Source organism: Chrysemys picta, chromosome 4, assembly GCF_011386835.1.
Source record: "Chrysemys picta bellii isolate R12L10 chromosome 4, ASM1138683v2, whole genome shotgun sequence".
NCBI lineage: Eukaryota > Metazoa > Chordata > Testudines > Emydidae > Chrysemys > Chrysemys picta.
The window spans coordinates 81,865,709-81,888,776 of record NC_088794.1 but is presented as its reverse complement, the minus strand read 5'-3'; the positions used below and the strand labels follow the sequence as shown (position 1 = coordinate 81,888,776).

Below are 23,068 nucleotides of genomic sequence, written 5' to 3'. Positions count from 1 at the left end.
TCAAGTCACATAAGGACATGGGTGAAAACTCCATTCTTTTGAAGTGTGGACACAGTTTGGGCCCAGGTCCCCCACACTCAAGTCCTGGAAGTCCTCTAACACTATCCCATAATCACCTGGGTCGGTGTTCCTTCTCCTTTCTATTCCAGGACTCCTAGGAAGTGAAAGTTGCCCCCCTGGTACAAGTACAGCTGCTCGGCATTTAACCCTTCCATTTTATTTATTCTGCTGAGCTGCAAGCAGACTGAACTTCCTCCTGCATTTGTGATGGCCACTGACAAGAAGTCTTTGTCCAAGTGCGCTGCTAATAGATTACAGGAGCACAGAGATATTTTGGTTAATCACTGAGTGAGCAAAGAATACAGCTTCAGCAAGAGTTCCAGGAGTGACTGTGCATACCAAGAAACAGCAAAGAAGCTGGAAGTGTTGGGGATTCACAGGACTGGTGACCAGTGCAAGGAGTGGATTAAGCAGCTCAAGAAAGCAGGGTTGAGAACCACATCTCTGGGAACTCCCTGTTATGTCTCTTTTACAAGCAGTTTGACCAGGTGCTGATAACATGTTGAGCACTGAGCTACCGGTGCTTCACAACAGTCTGGTCAGCCACAATGTGACCTTCTGACCCCAGAATCCAACGTAGGATCAGAGGGAAGCTGGCAAGTGCCAGATTCGGGCTGCCAAAGTGACGTGTGCTCACGCTGGTCCCCACTGAGGCTTTGCCACTGGAGCAGCTGCAACACATCCAGAGTCCCTACTCGGAAGAGCCTTTTGCTGCCCCCTTGGTGGAGCAGCCTACACGCAGAACTGGCAGCAGAAACACAAGAGGCAGAAGTAGCCCCAGAGCCTGGTAAGTTTCTGGCTCCATGTTTGTTAATATAGAAATGGGAGGGATTTCCAGTTCATAACCCAATACAAAATGAATTACAAACTGCAGACAGTAGCGTGTATCCTTTAATAGTAGATTGCACGCCAGTGCCTTCATGTCATCCCAACCACATCAAATTCAAAATGGATACCAGGAAGCACAAACAGTGAAACATGCATTTACAATTAAAGTTTTACTAGAAACTTGAAAATTCTTAAAGATGTGCCAGGGTGTTAAAAGTCTGAACCTTATGTTGCCTTCCCTTTTAATACACCATGGCATACAAGTCAGCCATGCCACAGCATGGAGAGGTTACTTGTAGTCTGCGGGTGATGAAATCCATGTCCAAAGTACAGCTGGGGGCTTGGCTGCATGAAGTACACAAGTGTGCTGGGAATTGACAATAGATATTATCATGTGTATTTGCACATAGTCCACAGGATGCCTTCAGAGCAGGCTGCATTGGGAGCCACAGGGAGGCAGTAATCCATGTGGATGCTAACACAGCATTTTGTTGATCCCCCAATGAATCTTGACTCAATTGTGGGCGCTGATAGCCACAAACTGTTCCCATACTAGAAACTGCAGATAGGCAGTCAAATTTCAGGGAAGAGTGTATCTTCTGGGCCACCTCTGTAGGTCACCAGCCTGCTCTACTTGTACATGTGCTGCTCAGACACCAAAAGTTTTAAACCCTCTGTGGCATACACAGCTGACTTGCCACCAGTAGGTTGAAATAAAATGTCCCTTTACTATTCAGAAACCCCCTGAACTGTTATGTCCTCCAGAACATGGAATGTCTGGAAAGGACAAAGACAGCTTAGGCAGTAAGGCACCCCTCTCACTCCCCGCAAGGCAGTCTGCAATTTTTAAAATGAAAAGCAATTGTAAATTTTAAATTTACCATTGTTTGTGCACTCTTTTCACTGTGATTAACTTAGTTGTGTCCATGGACTGTCTGAGAACTGAAGTGTTCCTCTCACACTCAACTGAAGCTCGGTTTTACAAAGTATCATGTTTTTTGGCCTTGAGATTACACAAGGCACTTTTGTCTGCAGATGCCCTGAACCTGTTTTAATACTGAGACAATAATGCACTCCTTGATGTCTGCTTTTAGGTCCTTCAACCTTTGCTGGTCCCTCCACCTCTGCAGCATGGGCACACTCCAGCATGTCCCTGGGATTCAGAACTGTCACGGACCAGTCCAAGAGGAAGTGTTTCTATGATGAATTTATGGTGGACATTCTGGACAGAATGGAGAAGATTTCGTGGAAAGGCACAGACAGGCTACAGAGTGACAGGACAGAATTGCAATGTGCAAGGAGAGGCATGCAGCACAGTTTATGGAGCAGGAACAAGAAAGAATATGGCTGAGGGAAGAAGATAGAGCACAGCATAAAGACCTGTTTGAGAGGCTGCTTGTACTTCTGGCTGCAAGAGTACAGGCTCCTACTGTACCCACACCATGTCCTGAGTCCCCTCCACAGTACCATGTATGGCAGACCAGGAATACTGTGGAAAATTCCATAGTTGGCTGGCCCATGCAACAGTAGCCGGCAGTACAAATGTACCATCTGCAGGCCTTCACCCTGTGAAAAGGTGCCAAGTGCATTCTAAACATGCAAGAAAGGAAAAGGAGAACAGGGGTTCAGGGAATATGAAACATTAGGGTTTTCATTTTTTGATACTGGTCAACAGTGTTTGCACTGTTAAATGTTCAGTTTATACACTATTTCATTAATGGTTTTGGTGTTGGTTTATTACTGGTGTTTTGGTGTGCTAATGGCAGCTGGCTTGCCTGGCAATGGTTTAATATATTTTATGTACAATAATACATCCATGTTCAAAAAAAATAAAGGCTTTTATTTGATTAAGAAACTATTACCATCACTGCATCACATCATATAATGCATATTTCAAATAATAAACAAACACATAAGGGACTACTAAAGTTGTACCCAATTTCTCAGTACATTTATTTACATCAGTCCATAGTTTTTGTCACATGCCCCCCTCCCCATTTCATAAGCAGTCATGTTACCAATAAGTACAATGTACATCAATCCTCACCCCCAGTTCATAAGCCATCCTCTCATCCATAACTAAAATATGTAACTACCCCCCCACTTCACTGCATGATGTGACAGTACCTCATTTACTATAATCATTCTACATAACATTCATAAACATACTAGTCTCCCTCTTCTATTGGCCCATGCATGGGTGCCTCCTGCTCCAGGTATGATAGGTTCACTTTCTGGTTGAGTGTACCAATTCAGCAATCCATTACTGTCATAGGTCCATTCAGGGGAAAAATGGCTCACCTTTGGCTTCACAATGACAGTGAGCAAACCACAATAACGTGGACAGCACTGATGACACTTGAATCCAAAAACCGGTATGTAAACAGCACCAATGGGATTTCAGTCCACCAAAAACACATTCATCCACCATTCTATACCTGTTGAGAGTGTTATTAAACTTTCTTTCATCAGGTTCTCTGAGATCAGGACATGGTTTCATAAACCAAGGCAAAAGTTGTAACTGAAAGGCTGGTTGTTGGTGTTTCTAACCTCACAAGATATTTCAGTAACATATAGTAATATTCACATTCAATGATAGTACATGCAGTCCAAACAGGATATTAATGTTCAATAAACGAAGGCATACTTTGTATAAAGGCATACTTTGTACAAAAATATCATAATCATATCTCCATGGCAAATATGGGGGTTCCATGGTGCTACTTTGAGGTACAGAGTGTCTCAGGTATCCTTTGCAGTTTATGTATATGTCCTTGAGGAGGGCAAACTATGGGCATGAGTCCCAGCAATGGCCCCGGCGCACTTTGGAAACCCCATTCTCTCAAAGCCAGCAATTACTTCAGAGATATCATTTATGCTCAGCAACTTTAGGTAAATCACACACCTGACTGCCTCAGAAACCTCTGCCACACTTTATGGACAGTTGCCTTTCAATGCCAAACTGATTAGCAACAGACTGGAGCAGTCCGCAGTAGCCAGCTTTCAGATGGTGATAGCAACCTGCTTCTGGACCAGTGTGGCTACCCTCATACATGCATCATGATGCTGGAGGGTCAGAGAAAGCAGCTTACAAAGCTCCAAAAATGTAGCTTTTTTCATGCGGAAGTTCTGAACCCATTGCTGGTCATGACAGGTCTGCACGTGCTAGTCACCCTGCTCCAGAACCGCCGGTATACACAGGAGGCATCAGCGCCTATACTGAGAGTCATGAGCGGCATCAGCCAGTTCGAGTCTTCCATATTGGTATCGTTGGGGAGGGTGCTAGGAAGCTTAGGATATGGCAGTTTGACTCAGGTGGCATCTTAAACACTAATAGATTTATTTGGGCATAAGCTTTCGTGGGGAAAGCACCCACTTCTTCAGGTGCATGGAGTGAAAATTACAGATACAAGCATAAATATACTGACACATGAAGAGAAGGGAGTTACCTTACAAGTGGAGAACCAGTGTTGACAAGGCCAATTCAGTCCAGGGTGGATGTGGTCCACTCCCAATAATTGATGAAGAGATGTCAATACCAAGTATCTGTATTTTTCACTCCATGCATCTGAAGCAGGGCCGGCTCCAGGCACCAGCCGACCAAGCACGTGCTTGGGGCGGCACCTGGTAAGGGGCGGCCAATCTTGGGGTGGAGGGGGTTTTTTGTTTTTTGGGAGGGGGTGGGGGGTTGTTTTTGTTTTGGCGGCTGGGGGTGTGTGGCAGATTCAGCAGCGGCGCTCCGGGGAGGTGGGGGGTGCTCCGCGGGGGGCTGGGGGGGGTTCGGCAGTGCAGCACTCCGTGGGGGGCTGGGGGGGATTTGGCAGCGCGGCGCTGGGGGGGTTCGGCGGTGCGGCGCTCCGCGCGGGGGGGGGGGGTGTGGCAGCACGGTGCTGAGGGGGTGTGTTATGGCGGCGCTATAGAGGGCGGCACTCTTTTTTTGCTTGGGGCGGCAAAAAAGTTAGAGCCGGCCCTGATCTGAAGAAGTGGGTTTTTTACCCACGAAAGCTTGTGCCCAAATAAATCTGTGAGTCTTTAAGGTGCCACCGGACTCCTCGTTGTTTTGGTGGATACAGACTAACACGGCTACTCCTCTGATACTTGACTCAGGTCTGCGTACTGCTTTGTGGACACTGGAGTCTGGGTCTGGGGCCCAGGCCAGAAATTCTTAACTGAAGGTCACCGAAAAATGTGGACAATCTAGCCCTGGGCTTACAAACCCAGGATTCACAGATTTGAATCCCACTAATCCAGTGCTTACATTGCGGTGCAGACATACCCAAAGAGATAAACGTATGACATTTTAAAATAAACCCTGCTCATACAGCCTCTGTTCCATATTCTGGTCTCAGTTCACAATGATATGGAGCAAAGAAATCTGAGGAAATTAAGTGTAGCTGAATTTGACTTATCACCACATTCTCAATTACCATCCCAAGTGATGAGACTTCTATTATTCTCTTATGATGATGTACCACAGCCCAATCGATCTCATAGGCAAGACATATTCATTGATATATAGCCATTTCCCTTTTTTAATCACATCCCATTATACCCTATGTATGCCCCTAAATAAATTATTCTCCATGGAAAACATAAGATGTTTTTCAAATCTGAAAAATTATTACAGAGACGACTCCACTGTAAGATCACGTGAGGTCCACAAGTTTGATAGCTCTGGATCAAGACACTTACAAGCTTCACCGCTAAAGTTCTCTGAATTTTTTCTTTTTTGTTATTTAAAGTAAAACACCCACCAAGGTGTTAAATGCAAAAACCTGCAATATTGTAACATAACATCAGGCTATAAAATGCACAGTACAAGCAGCACAGCCAACGATGGTGTTAAATTGGAACCTTACTTTGCATTTCCCAGTGTCCTGATTTTAACAGTGTGGTCTTAACATTTAGTCAGTACGGGGTGGGATTTTTTTGGCATTTAATATAATTAAGTAGGTGGTTCCTTACACATTCTATTCAACTGTAGTCCCATATCCCTCTACATACCAACGGTTGGCCTAACCAAATATAATTATTTAGACAATAAGACATAATGATGGTGTGTTTGGAGCCAAGAAATGCAGGAACTCTCTGGAAGATAAATGCATATCAGGAAGAAACAAGAAAATAGTAGCATTGGTGTTTAACCTTAGCATGGGTCAATTTAATTTTTTATGATAAAGTTCAGTTGTCAGAAAAATGAAACTAGTAGTAGTCAATATGAGCACTTGCTTCTCTCTAGTAGATTCTTGATAGATACTAACTAGCTATTTTAGTGACAAGTTTACACAGACACATTATAAACTGCTCATCAGTTGCATCCTTTGGAGAGACCACACTTATATGGATTACCTCACAAGCTGCAGGTCACACACTGGTGCTGGAAAGTAATGACAATTCTAAATGATCAAGTTCTTCTTCCACTTGTAAGCTAATTTCCAACCTGCTGCAATATTGACTTAAGAATCCCAGATCCTGGCCCTTGTTACAGGCCAGGAGTTTCTGGTGTGACCATTTTAATCTTTAAATTTCATATTAAAATCAGTTTATACAGGGCAAGAAAACGATTCTCACTTTGTTTGCTTTTTGCAGGCTCTACAGAGGACGCAGACTTTAATTCAGTGCCAAGCAAAATACAAAAATATAAACCACCAAAAAATGTTGTGACAGGAGACAGATAATCCCCATGTTGAGTTTCAGATTTCAGGTAATGACGACTGCAATATTAAGTATGCTAGTGACAGTAAGAGTACACACCCCAGTAGGCAGAGGGGAATATTAAAAACTCAGCATTAGCTAACTTGTCTCTTAGCAGACAGAGACAGGCAGGCAAAGTGTGGGAAATGGAGTGGATAGGAGATGACAATTCCAAAACGTTAGGTCAGAGAAGCCCACTAATATGCTTTTAGAGCATCCTCCACACATCATTAGAAAAACATCTTATTCCTATCAGTAGTCAGAGATTCAGAGAAAGTAGAGATCGATAAAAGCTTTATTACATCGCCATCTAGTTGCTAGTGCAAGGTTGCACCCTACGTTACATTTTCTAACGCATTGTAGAATTTGTTTTTAAATGTCTCAAGCGACGTTGCTTCCATCTCTTTCTTTGGGAGACTATTCCACAATTCGTGAAATGTTACGCTACGAGGGTAAGATCTAACATTTAACTATTTTTTACAAAAATTCTATTGTTTTGTAAGCGTATTTAACAGTGTGAAAACCAAATGACTTTTCATGACCATTTTCTCAGTGTTCTTTTGGCCTGCTGTTATATTACCTTGGACATGATTTTGTTAGAATTCTACAAGGTAAGCAGAGGTCAGGTCAGTATTGGAGACCACCAATAAAAACCCAGAGTACTGCAAAAAGTGCTGCAGATGACTCAGAAGGTCGTGCACTGCCCTCCAACTCTATACCAAACCTACATGCCACGCTGGTGTCAAGGAGCACCAAAGTGGCAGAGGTGTCTTCTTTTAGATAATGCAATAGCGTAGGGAAGAGAGAAAGCCAAGAGGCCCTGGCCACTTGTAGTCACTAACACTCATTTGGCATTTAAAGAAAAACAAACAAAAGCAAGGGTAATATTAATCCTAGTGCCCAAGATAAATACTAGATCAAGTGATTAAATTCTGCTTCCCTAAAATTAGAATAGGAAGAATAAACTGTTGAGGTGTGTTATTGCTGCAGCCGTTAAACAGTTGTGCTCATTTGTACCAGATGTGGCTGCATCTGAAGAGGTGGATGAAGTGAACTTTGTGCATTTCCATTTGCAAAAAATCTTTGTGATGAAAACAATACATATTGCCCTTCCCATACCTTTCACACCTGGGTATCTAAAATTAGGCAACTAAATCCATATTTGGGCATCTAAATAAAAGCCATTTGATTTCTCACAGATGGATAAGTGCCCACAAATTCCATTGAAGTCAATGGGAGCAACAGGTGCTTAGCTTGATTTTCGGACACTGAGCATCTGCTGCTTCTATTAACTGCAGCAGAACTTATTAGTGCTTAGCACATGCGAGAAATCAAGTTACATTTATTTTGGTGCCGAACTTGAAAATTCTGTGTGTGCAAATATCTGTTATTTGTGATATACATCCCATCCACACATTCAGATTTTACACATTTTAAAGTACAAAACATAGACTGTCACTTTAATTATGGAATAAGATTTGGTCCCATGCCATACGAAACAGATATGACCGGAGGTACTTTTTTTTTTTTTTTTTAAATAGACTCATTCCCAGAACCATTTACTAATAACTAGAAAGATTTATTTTCGGTCTAAAGAAGAGAACCTCTGACAGAAGTTCCTACTGGCTCTTCCACTTGAAATTCCTTTACATTTCGATGATGCATATTTCCCATAAATACTGTACGAAGGCAAACCATGAGTATACATGTAGAATGGGCAGAGTATGAACACCTTCAGGGGAAAACTTGACATGGTGTGGGCTGGAGAGAGAGTTGTTGAGCAGCCAAAGTAACATCTCATTACACCATATGAGACCAGGAGAAGTAGAAGCAAGAGTAGGGCTGAGAGAGAAAACGAAGCCAAGAATTTAAACAACATTCATGCTGTTTCTAGGAGAGAGTGTAATATGGCTGCTGAACTGGAAGTTCATGCTGTCGATGATAAGTCTATTACTGCAATAACACCAAGCGGGCACTACACCAAGAATCTAAAAACAATCTGAAATTAAAAATACCAAAAAGAGCTCATCAAGAAGTGTAGTGAAATAAAGCATGCGGAAGTACAGCTGACCGTTGGGGAACCGGGAAACATAAAAGAATATCTTGGCTGCCTTTAAAATAAAAGGAAGCAGGATAGGAGGTGCATAGGCTAGATCAGGGGTCGGCAACCTTTCAGAAGTGGTGTGCCAAGTCTTCATTTATTCACTCTAATTTAAGGTTTCGCATGCCAGTAATACATTTTAACGTTTTTAGAAGGTCTTTTTCTATAAGTCTATAACATATAACTAAACTATTATTGTATGTACAGTAAATAAGGTTTTTTAAATATTTAAGAAGCTTCATTTAAAATTAAATTAACATGCAGAGCTCCCCGGACCGGTGGCCAGGACTCGGGCAGTGAGAGTGCCACTGAAAATCAGCTCACGTGCCGCCTTCGGCACACGTGCCATAGGTTGCCTACCCCTGGGCTAGATTGATGTTAAAATGTTTTACAAGCCTGGCAAAAAATGTTAAGGCAGACCCCATGTGGAGGGTGGGGCTGATGCTCTAGGTCAGTTCTCTCTGCAGACACACGAACTATTTTGGAGGACAGCAGAGAAATCAGCGAAGTCTGTTGGGGGTGCGGTGGGGGGAGGGGGGGAAGATGGAGGAAGTACTGAAGCCAAAGATAAATAAGAATTGTTGTTATTCTCCTTTTATGGGGGAGGGGGGGAATTGATTTTCAGAGAAGGGAAGTAACTTGTCCAAAACCACACAGTAAGTCACTGGTATAACCAGGAACAGATTACAGGTCTCCCAATTCTCAGCCCTTTATCTTAACCACAAGATCATTCTTTCTCCCCCTTGGGGCTTCATGGACGTAACTTAGGGCAAAAGGTTTTCCACTAGCCATAAACACAAAAAAAGCAGAAGCTGTAGCCAACAACCAAGCAGTTGGTTTAAGATCTACAGTGCAAAAAAGATGCCATTGTCAGAGATTTAGTTGGACAGAACCTTGGAAAGCGTAATTGACTGATGGCAGCCCAGTACGGCTTTACAAAAGATGTGGTTTTGCTTAACTGACTTGCCAGAGCATGACTGAAAACAGTTACGTAGCAGACTAACTGAAGGCAGTGGATGAAACACTCAGTCTCACAAGGCATTTTAATAAGGTTTAATTCTTTAGATTAGCTAAACAAAGATTATGGTACAGGTCTTAATATAGATCACTTGAAGGGAAACTGGCAGCTGGTACAAATAGGAACTTCTTTAGAGGGAACCACATCACAACCATTTGGATACCCCAGGGGTCACCTTTAGGGACTTTTTTATACCATGCTTTAAAAGTAAGACAAAAAACTTGCAGGTAGCAGGACTGAGACTCTAGTGTGGCTTATCTTTGGAGCACTCCTGGTATGGGATTTAAAGCTATGACCATTTGGTCTCCTGGTAAAAGTTCGTCTCCAGGGCAGACACTGCAGTGCTAGGGGTAAAAAGAGGAGAAAAGCCCATACAGTTAATTTGTCTCGGTGACTGCAAATAGAGAGACTGGCTAGAGCAATATTCTAGATGCACAACAGTCCCTGGATTTAAATGCATAAAGCAGTGGTCAGAACCTAACAGAAGTTACCTATATAGCCAAAATATTTAGGTCTAAAGTTGAAACTGAGCATGTGGCTGGCCCTTTCAGAGCTCTCTGATCCTCAAGGTAATACCCAGAGTCCACTGTTTCCAGAAAAAACATGGCCTAGCCCATCAAAATTTATGCACATATACCCAAAGACAGTAATCATACGCGCTGTAAAACTCAGCTGTGAAAGTGCCCCTGTTGATCCATATACCAACAAACAAGAGAGAGTTCGGTCCTGCTGCAAGGGCATAGGAAACACCCTGATGCTTAGATACACTTGGCTACCACATGTACTGCAAGTGAGATAAAATATCACATCTTAACCCCCACATCTTTATTCTACAATAAAAGTCAGTAGCTGTCAAATACGCATCCATGGAATGGAGGATAGTTTTAAATCTGGTCCTAGAGCCTAACATCAGCTATTTATATCCTGCTGCAATAAACACTACTGCACATTGGTGTAGCACTTTTCTCCTGAAGGATCCCTCACGCACCATACCATGTGCCCCTGTGGTAAATAGGCTCAAATACATTTTGGTGCTGGGGTACACATGGAACTAATGAAATGCAGCTACTTTTTAGGTAGTGGCAGCAAGCAAACAGTGCTCAGCATATTGCAGCACAGTAGGTGAGGGTAAGTTTTGAGAAAGTCCCTGCTGTCACACCTTGTTCAACAGTAAGTCTTCCAGGATCTATGACAGGAGTGGCCAAACTTACTGACCCGCCAAGCCACATACAATAATCTTCAGAAGTTCAAGAGTCACAAGACGCACAACCTGCCCTGCGGAGCAAGACCGGAGCTTCTGCCCTGAAACCCCCTTAAAGGGCTAAAGCCATTAAACTTCCTTCACTGCAGTGCAGAAGCCTCTAGTCCAACCACCTCACCTCAGGGCAGAAGCCCCCAGTCCCACCACTCTACCATAGGGCGGATGCACCGATCTCCCCCTGCCCAGTCTGGTAGGGAGACAGTTGGGGAGGGGGTGCATGGGGGGCTCAGCAAGCCGCACTTTAACTGTAAAAGAGCTGCATGCGGCTCACAAGCCACAGTTTGGCCAGCCCTGATCTATGATAACCATGCAGAGCTGATGGGACCTAGTTTTTAGAAGTTTTCATTCAAAAGAACCCTCCTAAAATGAACTAAATAGAATTCAGTGTGTCTGCCTTAGAAGAGATGAAGTTGTCTGCCTGGAATGGAACTTATGGTGCAGAGAAACACAGATGGTTCAGATACTAGACTCACTCAGGGCCGGCTCCAAGGTTTTGGCCGCCCCAAGCAGCCAAACAAAACAAAAACAAAAACAAAAGCTGCGATCGTGATCTGCAGTGGCAATTCGGCGGGAGGTCCTTCGCTCCGAGCAGGAGTGAGGGACCGTCCGCCAAATTGCCGCCAAACAGCTGGACGTGCCGCCGCTCTCCGAAGTGGCCGCCCCAAGCACCTGCTTGGTAAGCTGGTGCCTGGAGCCGGCCCTGCTCACACTTTAGGGCCATCTCCTCCAAACAGTTTGGTAATAAGAACTTTAGTGTTTACTACTTACAAAGATCTCAAACCTCCATCAGAGGAGAACAATTGGTTTATAAACTTCCAACGGGGGGGCCAATGGGGCTCCTCCTACTACTGTCATAACCAATAATGCAGCCTTGCAGTCAGACAGGACCCACCAGTATTAAGGTTAAAACATGCTATATCTAATTTATAGCTTTATGTTCCCACAGTTTAACATGCCACAACAGACAGCCCAGAAGTAGGACAGGTCACCAGGTGACCAGAGCAAAACAGGGGGCTGCCTTTAAAACAAACTTGTTACACTCCAGAATTTGCTGACCTTCATTGCTAGGTTCTGTCAAGTCCTCTGAACTGCTGTATACTGGATTTAGCGCACCATCAGGGTGAGAAGCACTTCATACAATGCAAGTTACCATCATTAACCCTTTACTAAAGGCCCTTATTACATAGGATATGGACCAGATCAAAGAGTAAGGAGATGAAAAAAAGGAGGTAGCATGAAGTCAAAAGGTAAAAGACTGCTAGGCATACTAGTGCCAATCCCCTAAAATTGAGGGGGCTGATAAAGCCACCCATGTAGTACCACAGAGCAGTTTGTAGGACTAAATACTTTATCTCACCCCCATCCAAGGAAGCGAGCAAGGTATCTAAAACGTCTGACATCACAGATTTCGTCACCAGAACCTATAAGAACATTTTCTCCAAAGCAGCCCCTGGGAGAAAAAGGACTGGACAGATTTGGCAACTGCTGCATTATTAAGCATGCAGCGCCCTCATGTGTCTACACAAGGAATTCTCAACAAAAACCTTAAAATTGGTGTCTGGTGAGAACGTTTGCTCTCTGCCTTTTGGCAGGTTTAATTTTGCAAGAGTAATAAACTTTGATATCATACTAGGGGCCTGACCTTAATCCAGTCCTTTGCTATCCTTAACAAAACACTCTTACATCATTCTCCATTTGAACTCAAGTAAAAAGGGTGTATTGATATAGTCAGTAGTAGGGTCATCTTTCATCACAAGCTAAAATATATACAGTCACCTACAACAGAGTGCACAAGTAAAACAGAAGTTAACAATAGCATTATCAAAAAAATATGAAATATTAATAGTACATACTGGAGCTTGGTTAAGGATAGAAACCCCCCTTAACAATTTCTAACCTAGGCCTGGTCTAAACTAGGAACTTACATTGGTATATCTACATCTCTCATTGGTGTAAAAAAATCCACACCTCTGAGAGATGCAGCTATACCGATCTCATCCCTGGTGTCAACAGCACTAGGTAAATGGAAGAATTCTTCTGTCAACCTAGCTACCACCTCTTGGATGGGTAGATTACCTATAGCAACGGGAGAAGCCTTCCCGTTGGCATATGTAGTGTTAAGTGTGAACATACCCCTAGACAATTACCTTAGCTGGCGTATCCAAAATTTCTTCTTTATGTGATTTATTTGCAACTATACACTATAGGAATATTTTAATGCCTCAAATGTTATCAGGCTGACAGAGGGACATTAGAAAGCAGAGCAACACTATATTACTCATCACACTTATGTAAGCTTATCCAAGATAAAAGTAGTTTTAATGTCACCATTTGAAATTAAGCTTTTCCCTACTCATGTTGCACTTGTGAAACTCATATGCATGAGAAAAGGTGCTTTGTTGCTAGACAGCTCTGTTCTAGTCACTGAGGGTACTGGAAAGACAAGAGAGTAAAACCAAATGAGTTAAAGTCCTGCATTTGCAGAGGAGTGCGCTACAGTATTATTCAGAAACACAATACAACCCCTGTAGGACCAGCTTTTGATTTTACTTTATCTTTACATATAGTACAGTACCTTCCAATTCCCCTCCCTCCAGGATGAGATTAAATGCACTTCACAGTCTGGAAACTGAAGTCACTATGATGCAACTTAGTGAAATACTGGTCTGAGCCAAAAGAGCAAACACTCTGGAAAGCCTGCCGTCCCTTGTGCTCATTATAAGAAGGCGAACAGACACTGTCTCCAATTCATAGATGCCAGGAAACAAGAGAGCAGCACAGTTACAACATAATTTACTGTATTTTTTGCAAAGCATTTGATTTAACTGGGAAAATGTTATCAAGAGGAACAGGCAGCAATAAAAGAATGACTGCAAGGAGATGGTGCTTAATTGCATCTTCTATTAAAAGAACTTCAAAGATCTATTCTTATTGTATGCCATTCTTGTAATGGCTCTTGTAGCTAAGCTCTTTTGCCATCTCCCAGAATCTCTGTAATAAGTATAGCAGGTGTATATTGTTAGAACCACAGCCTGTGAATGAACAGAGCTTGCTTAATTTCACCAACATACAGGACCACCTGTAACCCCAGCACAATCCTATGGTTTATTTTATGGCAGTTTTTCCACCTCTCCTTTGCTTCCCAGAGGACAGCACAGAAGAGGATAGATATTCAGCATCCTGAGGATCCATCCCTCTCATTTTGCTACATTTAATTGCACTTTACAAATCAAAGGTAGGCTTGGAGCTCAGTATTTAAGACAAGGGACGTATCTACTGCCCTTATTGTTTACCTGTTGAGTATTTCACCTGTCACATCATCCCCAATACATTTCTGTCCTACTATCAGCAATGATGGAAAGAGCTGGAGAACATGTGCTTATCCTAGACTGCTCAACAGTGCACTCAAGATGAAATATAGCTGCCAGCATTACATGTTTTTCTATCACCCTTCAACCTAGCTGGATGACAGGCAAATGCAAAAGGCTTCTCTTGCAAGTTTCTTGACCAAACATTTTATCACAAGCCTTACATTAATTGCTTCAGGAGAATGAAGTCACTGGTCAAAGGCCAGGTATGGTGAAAGCTGCAAAATGTATTCCCTGTATTGTAGGGTTACCACATGTCCGGTTTTTCCCGGACATGTCCGGCTTTTTGGCAATCAAACCCCCGTCCGGGGGGAATTGTCAAAAAGCCGAACATGTCCGGGAAAAATACGGACGGGCACTTCCTCTCCCGCGGCTGCTCTGCTCCTCCCCTGACTCAGACTTCGGCTCTGTTTAAGAGCCAAGCTGCCTGAGCCTGTGCTACCAGCTTCGGGCAGCCCCCTTGCCTCCGGACCCCAGCCGCCGGCCAGGCACTTCTCCTCCCCGGCTCCAGCTGCTCTGCTCCGGCGGCGCAGGGTCCGGAGGCAAGGGGGCTGCCTGAAGCCCGTAGCGCTGGCTCGGGCAACTTGGCTCTTAAACAGAGCCGAAGAGTCAGGGGAGGAGCACAGCAGCTGGAGCCTGGGAGGGAAAGTGCCCGGCCGGGGGCGCAGGGTCCGGAGGCATGGGGGCTGCCCGAAGCCCGAGCACTACCGGCTTCATGGTTTGCCGGGCAGCCTCCAGACCCTGCGCCCCCGGCTGGGCACTTCCCCTCCCGGGCTCCAGCTGCTCTGATCCTCCCCTGACTCTTCGGCTCTGTTTAAGAGCCAAGCTGCCCGAGCCAGCGCTACCGGCTTCGGGCAGCCCCCGTGCCTCGGGACCCTGAGCCGCCGGCCGGGCACTTCCCTTCCCGGGCTCCAGCTGCTCTGCTCCGGCGGCGCAGGGTCCGGAGGCACGGGAGCTGCCCGAAGCCGGTAGCGCTGGCTCAGGCAGCTCGGCTCTTAAACAGAGCCGAAGAGTCAGGGGAGGATCAGAGCAGCTGGAGCCCGGGAGGGGAAGTGCCCGGCCGGGGGCACAGGGTCCGGAGGCAAGGGGGCTGCCCGAAGCCTGAGCACTACCGGCTTCATGGTTTGCCGGGCAGCCTCCAGACCCTGCGCTCCCGGCTGGGCGCTTCCCCTCCCGGGCTCCAGCTGTGCTGGGGAAGCGCCAGCCGGGGGCGCAGGGTCTGGAGGCTGCCCGGCAAACCATGAAGCCGGTAGCGCTTGGGCAGCCCTTTTCGCATGGCTGGGAGGGAGGAGGGGGAGTTAGGGCAGGGATTTTGGGGAATGGGCGGGGAATGGGCGGAGAAAGGGCAGAGTTGGGGCGGGGCCGAGGGTGGGAAAGGGGCGGGGCCAGGGCCCAGTGGAGTGTCCTCTTTTTTTATTTTTTAAATATGGTAACCCTACTGTATTGTAACATTGATGTGAAAAGATGACATCCTATGTTTCACCATTTGAGGATTATTCAGTCTTTAAATTCACTTTAAACCTGACTCAGAGCAGTAACTGAGATCCTTACCCCCATGATGTGTGGTGGTTGCGTCCTGGCTTAACCTTATTACAGACAGAGATGAGACCATTACATTTCCCTCACTTAGGTTCAAAACACTGTCCCAAAGACTAAAAGGCCAGACAGACAGCCCTCTGTTAACCCACCAATAATTCTAAAGCTCCAGAGAGCTTGCAGATTCGAGGCAAAAAAGAAACAAGCATTCAGGTGCCTTTTGGTGACCATTCAGATGTTACAGCCATCACAAGAAATCATTGACTGCATTTCTATTTCACAGAAACACCATCATATCTGATAGTTTGATGGCCTCACAGCTGGCAATACACCAGGATCCCCACTGGTTCCACAAAGAAGTAATATTGTGGCCAAAGGAACAGCAATCCTCATATATTATGTAGTTAAAAATCCATTTAGTCATCAACTTAAATACAGTATGAGAATTCACAGCCCTTCCACCTGGTCCCAGTACCTTGAAAGTTTAAGGTAGCAGTAGGAAGAGGACCTGGAGAAGTCAGCGTTGCACCTACCTCCATATTACAATCTACTGGTAAAGAACCAGCAGAGCATGCAAGGCAGGAGAACCAGTGCTTGGCACTCAACAAGGAAGCTACAGCAGGAATGCTGAGCAAGAGGTGACAGAGCTATTCCACCCAGTACAAATCTCCTTTGAGACTGTGACTATCACTGCGTCGCCTACACAAAAGATGGGCTCTTCCCTTTAAGAAAAGTAATCAGAAGTACAAAATAAAAGGGTTTATGTTCCCATTGACATCTGACAGGCTAGAGACCCTCAATTTTAATAGTAAATTGTTAATAAGAGCTCAGCGCTTTCTGGGTTAAGCCTTCCAGAGAGATTATGAATAATTGTATTTTTAAAAAGTCACTGAATTGAAGACAAGTAAAAGCTAGAGATGAATCATATGTGCTGCAGTGTTCGCAGCTTCTATTCAAAGGAAAGCAGCACCTATTTTGCTCAGCACAGCATTGGAAACATTCAGACAGTGAGAAGAGATTTGTTCCCTGTATAATCCAGGCCACATAATTGGAAATGAGGTTTTTAATTAAAATTGGCATTTCTGATCCTCCTGCTGACTGACAGCCTCTTCCTCAGACTGCTAAACCAGTTTCCAAGAAATGGCAAAAAGAAAAAAAAAATCTGGCAAACCTATAAAACCTGGATTTGATTATTCTGCACTGGGGATGGTTCATATAACAGGATACTGCAGAAAGAGGCAAGGAGAGACAGCAGATAACCTACTAAGGAAGTTTTCCCCATGATTACAGTAAATCACAAATAAGACAAGATAGGAACTAGTTTTCCTCGGTCCACAAGCAGGACAATTTTAAATCAGAAGCCTTATTTTCAGAGGGTATGTCTAACCTGGAGTTGAAAGTTGTAACTGTCACATTGAGCAGATAAGCCCATGCTAGCTCTGATTGAGCCAGTGCACTAAAGATAGAAGTGTAACCACAATAGAGCAAGCGGCAGGAGGGCCTACCCACTCTGAGTACGTATCTACAATCCTGTCTGAAAATGTACTCATAGTCGCAGAGGTGTGAGTGACAGGAGGGCTAGCTGCCCAAGTATAATCCCGTCTGAAACCATAGGTACATGCTCAGGGCTGCTAGCCCCTCCCACTGCTTGCGCTGTTATGGCTACATTTCTATTTTTAGCACACTAGCTCAGAGTAGTGTGTGTATGTCTACTTGAGCTGGAAATTGCACCTTCCAGCTCCACTGCAGACATCCTCATGTAGAAACTGGACTTTTTGGGTAACAGTACACAAGGCCGGCTCCAGGGTTTTGGCTGCCCCAAGCAGCCAAACAAACAAAAAAAACCCAAACAAACAAAAAAGCCGCAATCGCGATCTGCGGCGGCAATTCGGCGGGAGGTCCTTCGCTCCGAGCAGGAGTGAGGGACCGTCCACCGAATTGCCGCCGAACAGCTGGACGTGCCGCCCCTCTCCAAAGTGGCCGCCCCAAGCACCTGCTTGGTAAACTGGTGCCTGGAGCCGGCCCTGACAGTATACGTGCTTCAACATGTGCAGCTTTCTTTGAATAGAAGCTCCTGCCGAGAGGCCAAACTCAGCTGTCAGCATTAGCAAAGGTTCTTACCCGCCCTTCAAGACAGAAAGGCCCTGTGTCAGGAAAACTGTATTGGCCAATGAGGAACAGTCTCCCAATCGGTTACAAGGAGCTCATCCTAGTGGTGGTACTGTACCTTCAGGAGGCTCCTCCCGCAGATGAGGGGGCAGTTCTTCACTGGTTGTCTCAGCTTCATCTTCCACCATCTGCGTTTCCAAGCTGGGACCCTATAGGAAAGAACAGCAAGGAGGAGTTAATTTTAGAAGATCCACCACAAGAAGGATTGAGGATTGGAAAATATGCTTTATAGTGAAAGGCTCAAGGGGCTCAATCTATTTAGCTTAACAAAGAGGAGGGAGAGAGGTAACGTTTTATTTACCCCAGTTTACATTACGGTGAAACTCAGCCGGAGAAGTTAAGTGAAGTGAGTTGATCACAGTATAGAAGTACTATGTGAAGAGAAGAAATTTGATTAGGAGCTCTTCAGTCTAGTAGACAAACTTATACCAAAATCCAACCACTGGAAGTTGAAGCTAGACAACTTAGACTAGAAATAAGGTGCAGACTTTTAATCGGGACGGTAATTAGCCATTGGAACATTTTACCAAGCGCTGTAGTCGATTCACCATCACTGGAAATTTTTAAAATCAAGATTGGATTTCTTTCTAAATGATATGTCCTAGTTCAAATGGAAATTATTTAAGTCCTATGGCCTTTTATATAGGAGGTCTCAGGCTCATAGACTTTAAGGTCAGAAGGGACCATTGTAATAGTCTAGTCTAAACTCCTGCTCAATTGCAGGCCACAGAACCTCACCCACTCCTGAAACAGACCCCCTAACCTCTGGCTGAGTTACTGAAGTCCTTAAACCATGGTTTAAAGACTTCACATTACACCATTTAAACCATTTACACTAGTTTAAACTTGCAAGTGACCTGTGCCCCATGCTGCAGAGGAAGGCAAAAAAACCCCAGGGTCTCTTATCAATTTGATCTGGGGGGAAATTCCTTCCTGACCCCAAATATGGCGATCAGTTGGACCCTGAGCATGCAGGCAAGACCCACCAGGCAGATACCCGGGAAAGAATTCTCTGTAGTAACTCAGAGCTCTCCCCATTTAATGTCAGACTAGATTATCACAATGGTCCCTCCTGGCTTTATAATCTAAGAATGAAAAAGGCATAAAGGAGGCCAAGGGGCATGAAGTATTTTCAAGGCAAGGCTGAGTGAGCTAGTTTAAAGTCTAGTAGCCCAGTGGACTATCAAAAGCTAATTTTGATTACCCACCCCAAGCTATACATGTACATAGTATACAAAACTGATTCTCAAGCACAATAGCATTTTACCAGATTCTTTTCCATAGCACTCAATTCAATACCAGTAGTCCAGGGGCCTTTCTAATCCCTATGATTGATATATTCATAACCTCACATCAGTATGCCCCAGGCTACCAGATTTATCATGGACCCTGGTGACAGTCACTTATAGTTAAGGTTGAAGAACAGTTTCCATAACTGCTCTCACTTTTCACACATGCAACTTAAAAAGAAAAAAAAAATCACTTTTGGATAAGAGATTTCCAATGATTTACGTGTGCCTAAAAGCTTTTTTGGTTGAAGGTCAAAAAACAAACAAACAAAGCCTCTTCATCCCTTTTTATATTATGAGAAAGTGAACAAAATACAGAATACAGACTTCCCTTTCAAAAAATTCTAACTACATGATTTTCTTTTATTTTTGGCACAAGCCTACACTAAAAACAAGTGAAATCTGAAGTTTAGTGTGGACAAGAGTCTCATTAGGGAACTGGGCTTTTGCTCGCTTTGAAAATAACTGGGTTTGATTTAACAAGAGATTTGATTTTTTTTTTAATCAAACATATGAACATATGCGGCTGGAAATTTACAGTGGCTCACTTAAACATAGGTGTGCTGCTAACATGCTTACATTTATGTCCAATGAGCAGTGGATTTTTTTTTCAATTCGAAAATTCAATCCTAGAAAGTGTTACTGTGTTGCATGATCTTTTCCATCTTCCAGCTTATTGAGTTTAAGACTAACCCTGCAGTGTTGCACATTCTGTACGCTCCCACACACAATTTACAACAGAGGTGCACTATTTTCTACTCCCATTCTTCTTGTTGAACAGGTAGCTTAAATACTCAGCTACTTAGCCACTGATTTAACATGACAGACAGGAAAAGAAAATTGCATATTACTACATCACAAAGGGTCTGTTATTAAAACAGGCAAGGTATGCTACTCTGTCATATTAACACTGTGTTTGCAACCTTGACTTCTGCCTATTGTGACTTGTACAATTTTTACTTGCAGCATTAATGTTGAGTTAATACATTCCCTCACGCAATTTGCTGTAATTAGTAACAGCACTTACATAGCACCTTACATCTTCAAGTGAAGGCACTGTATAAACATTAAATAATCACACCTCACAAGAACCGTGCCAGGGACAGAGGTAAAGCTTTATTTACCCCAGCTTACATTAGGGTGAAACTGAGCCAGAGAAGTTGCACTAGGCTGTCACAGCCATGATTAATGCCGAGGAGTTCTTGGCTGCTAGGCCCGTTCCCTGATAGTCCCTTTTGTTCACCTCAGGGATCTGGGATAGATTTTGAGAAAGGTAGAAATTCTGGACTCTGGCAGTAGCTGAGTATACAATATTTAATATGAGGTTTTAGAAGACTCCCATAATATATTACCCCCCTGCAATCTTTAAATATCTTGCTCCAAATCCATCTTCCCCCTCCCCCCCCCCATTTATGCCTTAAGACAGTGGTCTCCAAAGTGGGGTGCGCAACAGGATCCTTCAGGGTGTGCGGCAGGAGGAGCAGCGCCGCTTTTTTTCCCCTCCCTCGGCAGTTTGGCCTGGAGTCCGAGCGGCTTTTTTTTTTTTTTGCTTCAACAGTTCAGCCGTGAGCAGGGGGTGCATGCTCAAGAATTTTTTTACTGATTGGGAGAGTGATCAACAAAGTTTGGAGACCACTGCCTTAAGGAGAAGAAAGAGCATTGGACCACACACCGCCACTGGCAAAACTGAAACATTATTTGTTTATATAAGATTGCGTCTATCTGGAGCTCTAGATGCAAGTGCAGACAATTGACAAAGACACGCACAGAAATCTAGTAGGACCAACATTTATATTACGAACGTCTCAAAATAGCAAAACTAAAATGTTCTCCATGCATCACCTCTGCATCCCTTCCCCATGAGAATGCCTGGAATAAACAGATGAGCTTTTAAAATATGCTCTGAAGGTTAACAGTTTCCACCAGCCCCTGATTACCGAAGTCCTCTATCCTCCACCGAGTCATGCTTAATACTCCTTTCCTCTCTCTCCTTCATTCATAGGAATTTTTGCGCTGTATTTCATGCTATCCCTTAGGCGGTAGCAACCTACACAAGCCTGTTCACCAAGCTACCTCTCTTGCCTCATTCAAATCCCTCCCCAAAATGCAAGAGCATCTACAAAAGAGTAGAAAGGTTAAAAAAAAAAGTTAACAATGATGGAAGGGGAGGGAAGAGAGGGTCTCTAAAACAGGCAAATCTCAATCATGTAGAATTTTGCAGATTAAGGCAAACAACTGGAATGGCATCCATAAGTGAAATGCAAGCCAGTGTACTCTAAATACAATTGTAATATGCCTAACTAGATAGCTACAAAGGGCAATAAGATATAAATGTAAGAAATACTTTATTTTTTTCACCTGTAGGTGTATTTTCTTAATGGGTTTAATTCCCTGTGAATCAAAAGTATTTTCATGAAAATATCTTCATAGATTAGCGGGTACTGTTGGGGGTGAAATTAGAGCAGCTGTATATTTCAGTGGGTCCAAGAAAGAGAATAATTGGCATCAGCTAATTTGCTGATGACTTAGTTTGGAAGATAAAGGGATTTTCTTAAGCATTTGGTCCTTAGTGGACCTTTCCATGAGCAACCCTGTATTAATTATTATTATTAGGAAATAACAGTTCAACAGATGAGAAATATGCTTAATATAAAAATATTAAACCTACTTGCCAAAAACACAGACTTTATAGAGGAGCTTCAACACCATCTGCCTCTCTGTCAGACAACATGAGTGAAAAATCACTACACTCAAATTTGGTTGTAAGAGACACCACCACCAGTGTCCAAGCCAGAGATTCTTCACTGCTTGCAGCTGCTTTGCACCTTTTGTCTTTTACATATGTACACAGAAAGTGCAAAATGCTACCAGATGACAGCATTTTACATTCACTTCGCACAAGTATATGTGATGATGCAAAGTATGGCATGGAGAATCAGGTTCTCTCCATTAAGAAGCTAGTTAGATTACAGCAGGCTGCAAATATATGCTATTTATCCCAATGGCAATTCTGGTCTGTATTAGATGCAAGCCTACTCTAGTCCTGAACCATGTGTTCTAGAAAAAGACAGAACCAGCTATGATCATGGCAGAGGCCAGTAGAGATGTTCTTGTATCATGCTGGCCTGCCAGCACAAACCATGGACAAGACTGAAATAGTTCCTTGCAGTCATCCTTTCCCCCATTCAACCCAGACTAGAAGAGTTGTTGCCAGAGACACAGGCTCCTGAGAAAAAAGAAAAAAAAGTGATTGAAGAGAATTATTCCTGTTCAACTATCTTAGTATCTAGTAGAGCTAGTCAGAAATTTTTGGAGTATTTTTCATTTGGAAAATGCTGATTTGTTGAATTGAAACATTTCATAGAAACATGTCGTCCTCCGCAAAAAAAAAAAAAAAAAAAAATTGTTTCAAAAGAAAAAATTGAAAAACAGTATTTTGAAAGGTTTTGCTTAACCTTCTTGGAATAGAATGTTTTGTATTTTCCATTTTGAAATGACTATTTGTTTTAATGTTAGATTATATAATATCAAATAAAAAGTCTAAATTGGAACAAAATGTTTTGATTTTGTCAAAAAAGAAACGTTGCAACCAACCCAAAATATTTTTGTTGGAACTTCATTTGACAGAAGTTCTGAAATATTAGTTGTTGTTTTTTTTAAATTCTTCCATTCCAGACATAACAAAATCAAGAAATCTGGTTCCCATCCAGCTCTAATATCTACTCCCACCTACTTACTAGCTGA

The 23,068-nt window shown here is 43.5% G+C and overlaps 1 protein-coding gene across 3 annotated transcripts in view; it reads right to left on the bottom strand.

The window, feature by feature from the left end:
* LOC101950900 (transmembrane protein 263-like) overlaps positions 1-23,068 on the bottom strand; it is a 317,383-nt gene that overhangs the window by 258,663 nt on the left and 35,652 nt on the right. For all 3 annotated transcript variants that reach the window (XM_005302228.5, XM_042849190.2, XM_065592813.1), the window contains exon 2: positions 18,094-18,184. In XM_005302228.5, the coding sequence (XP_005302285.1) occupies positions 18,094-18,184 (91 nt within the window). The remainder of the gene's footprint in view (positions 1-18,093; positions 18,185-23,068) is intronic.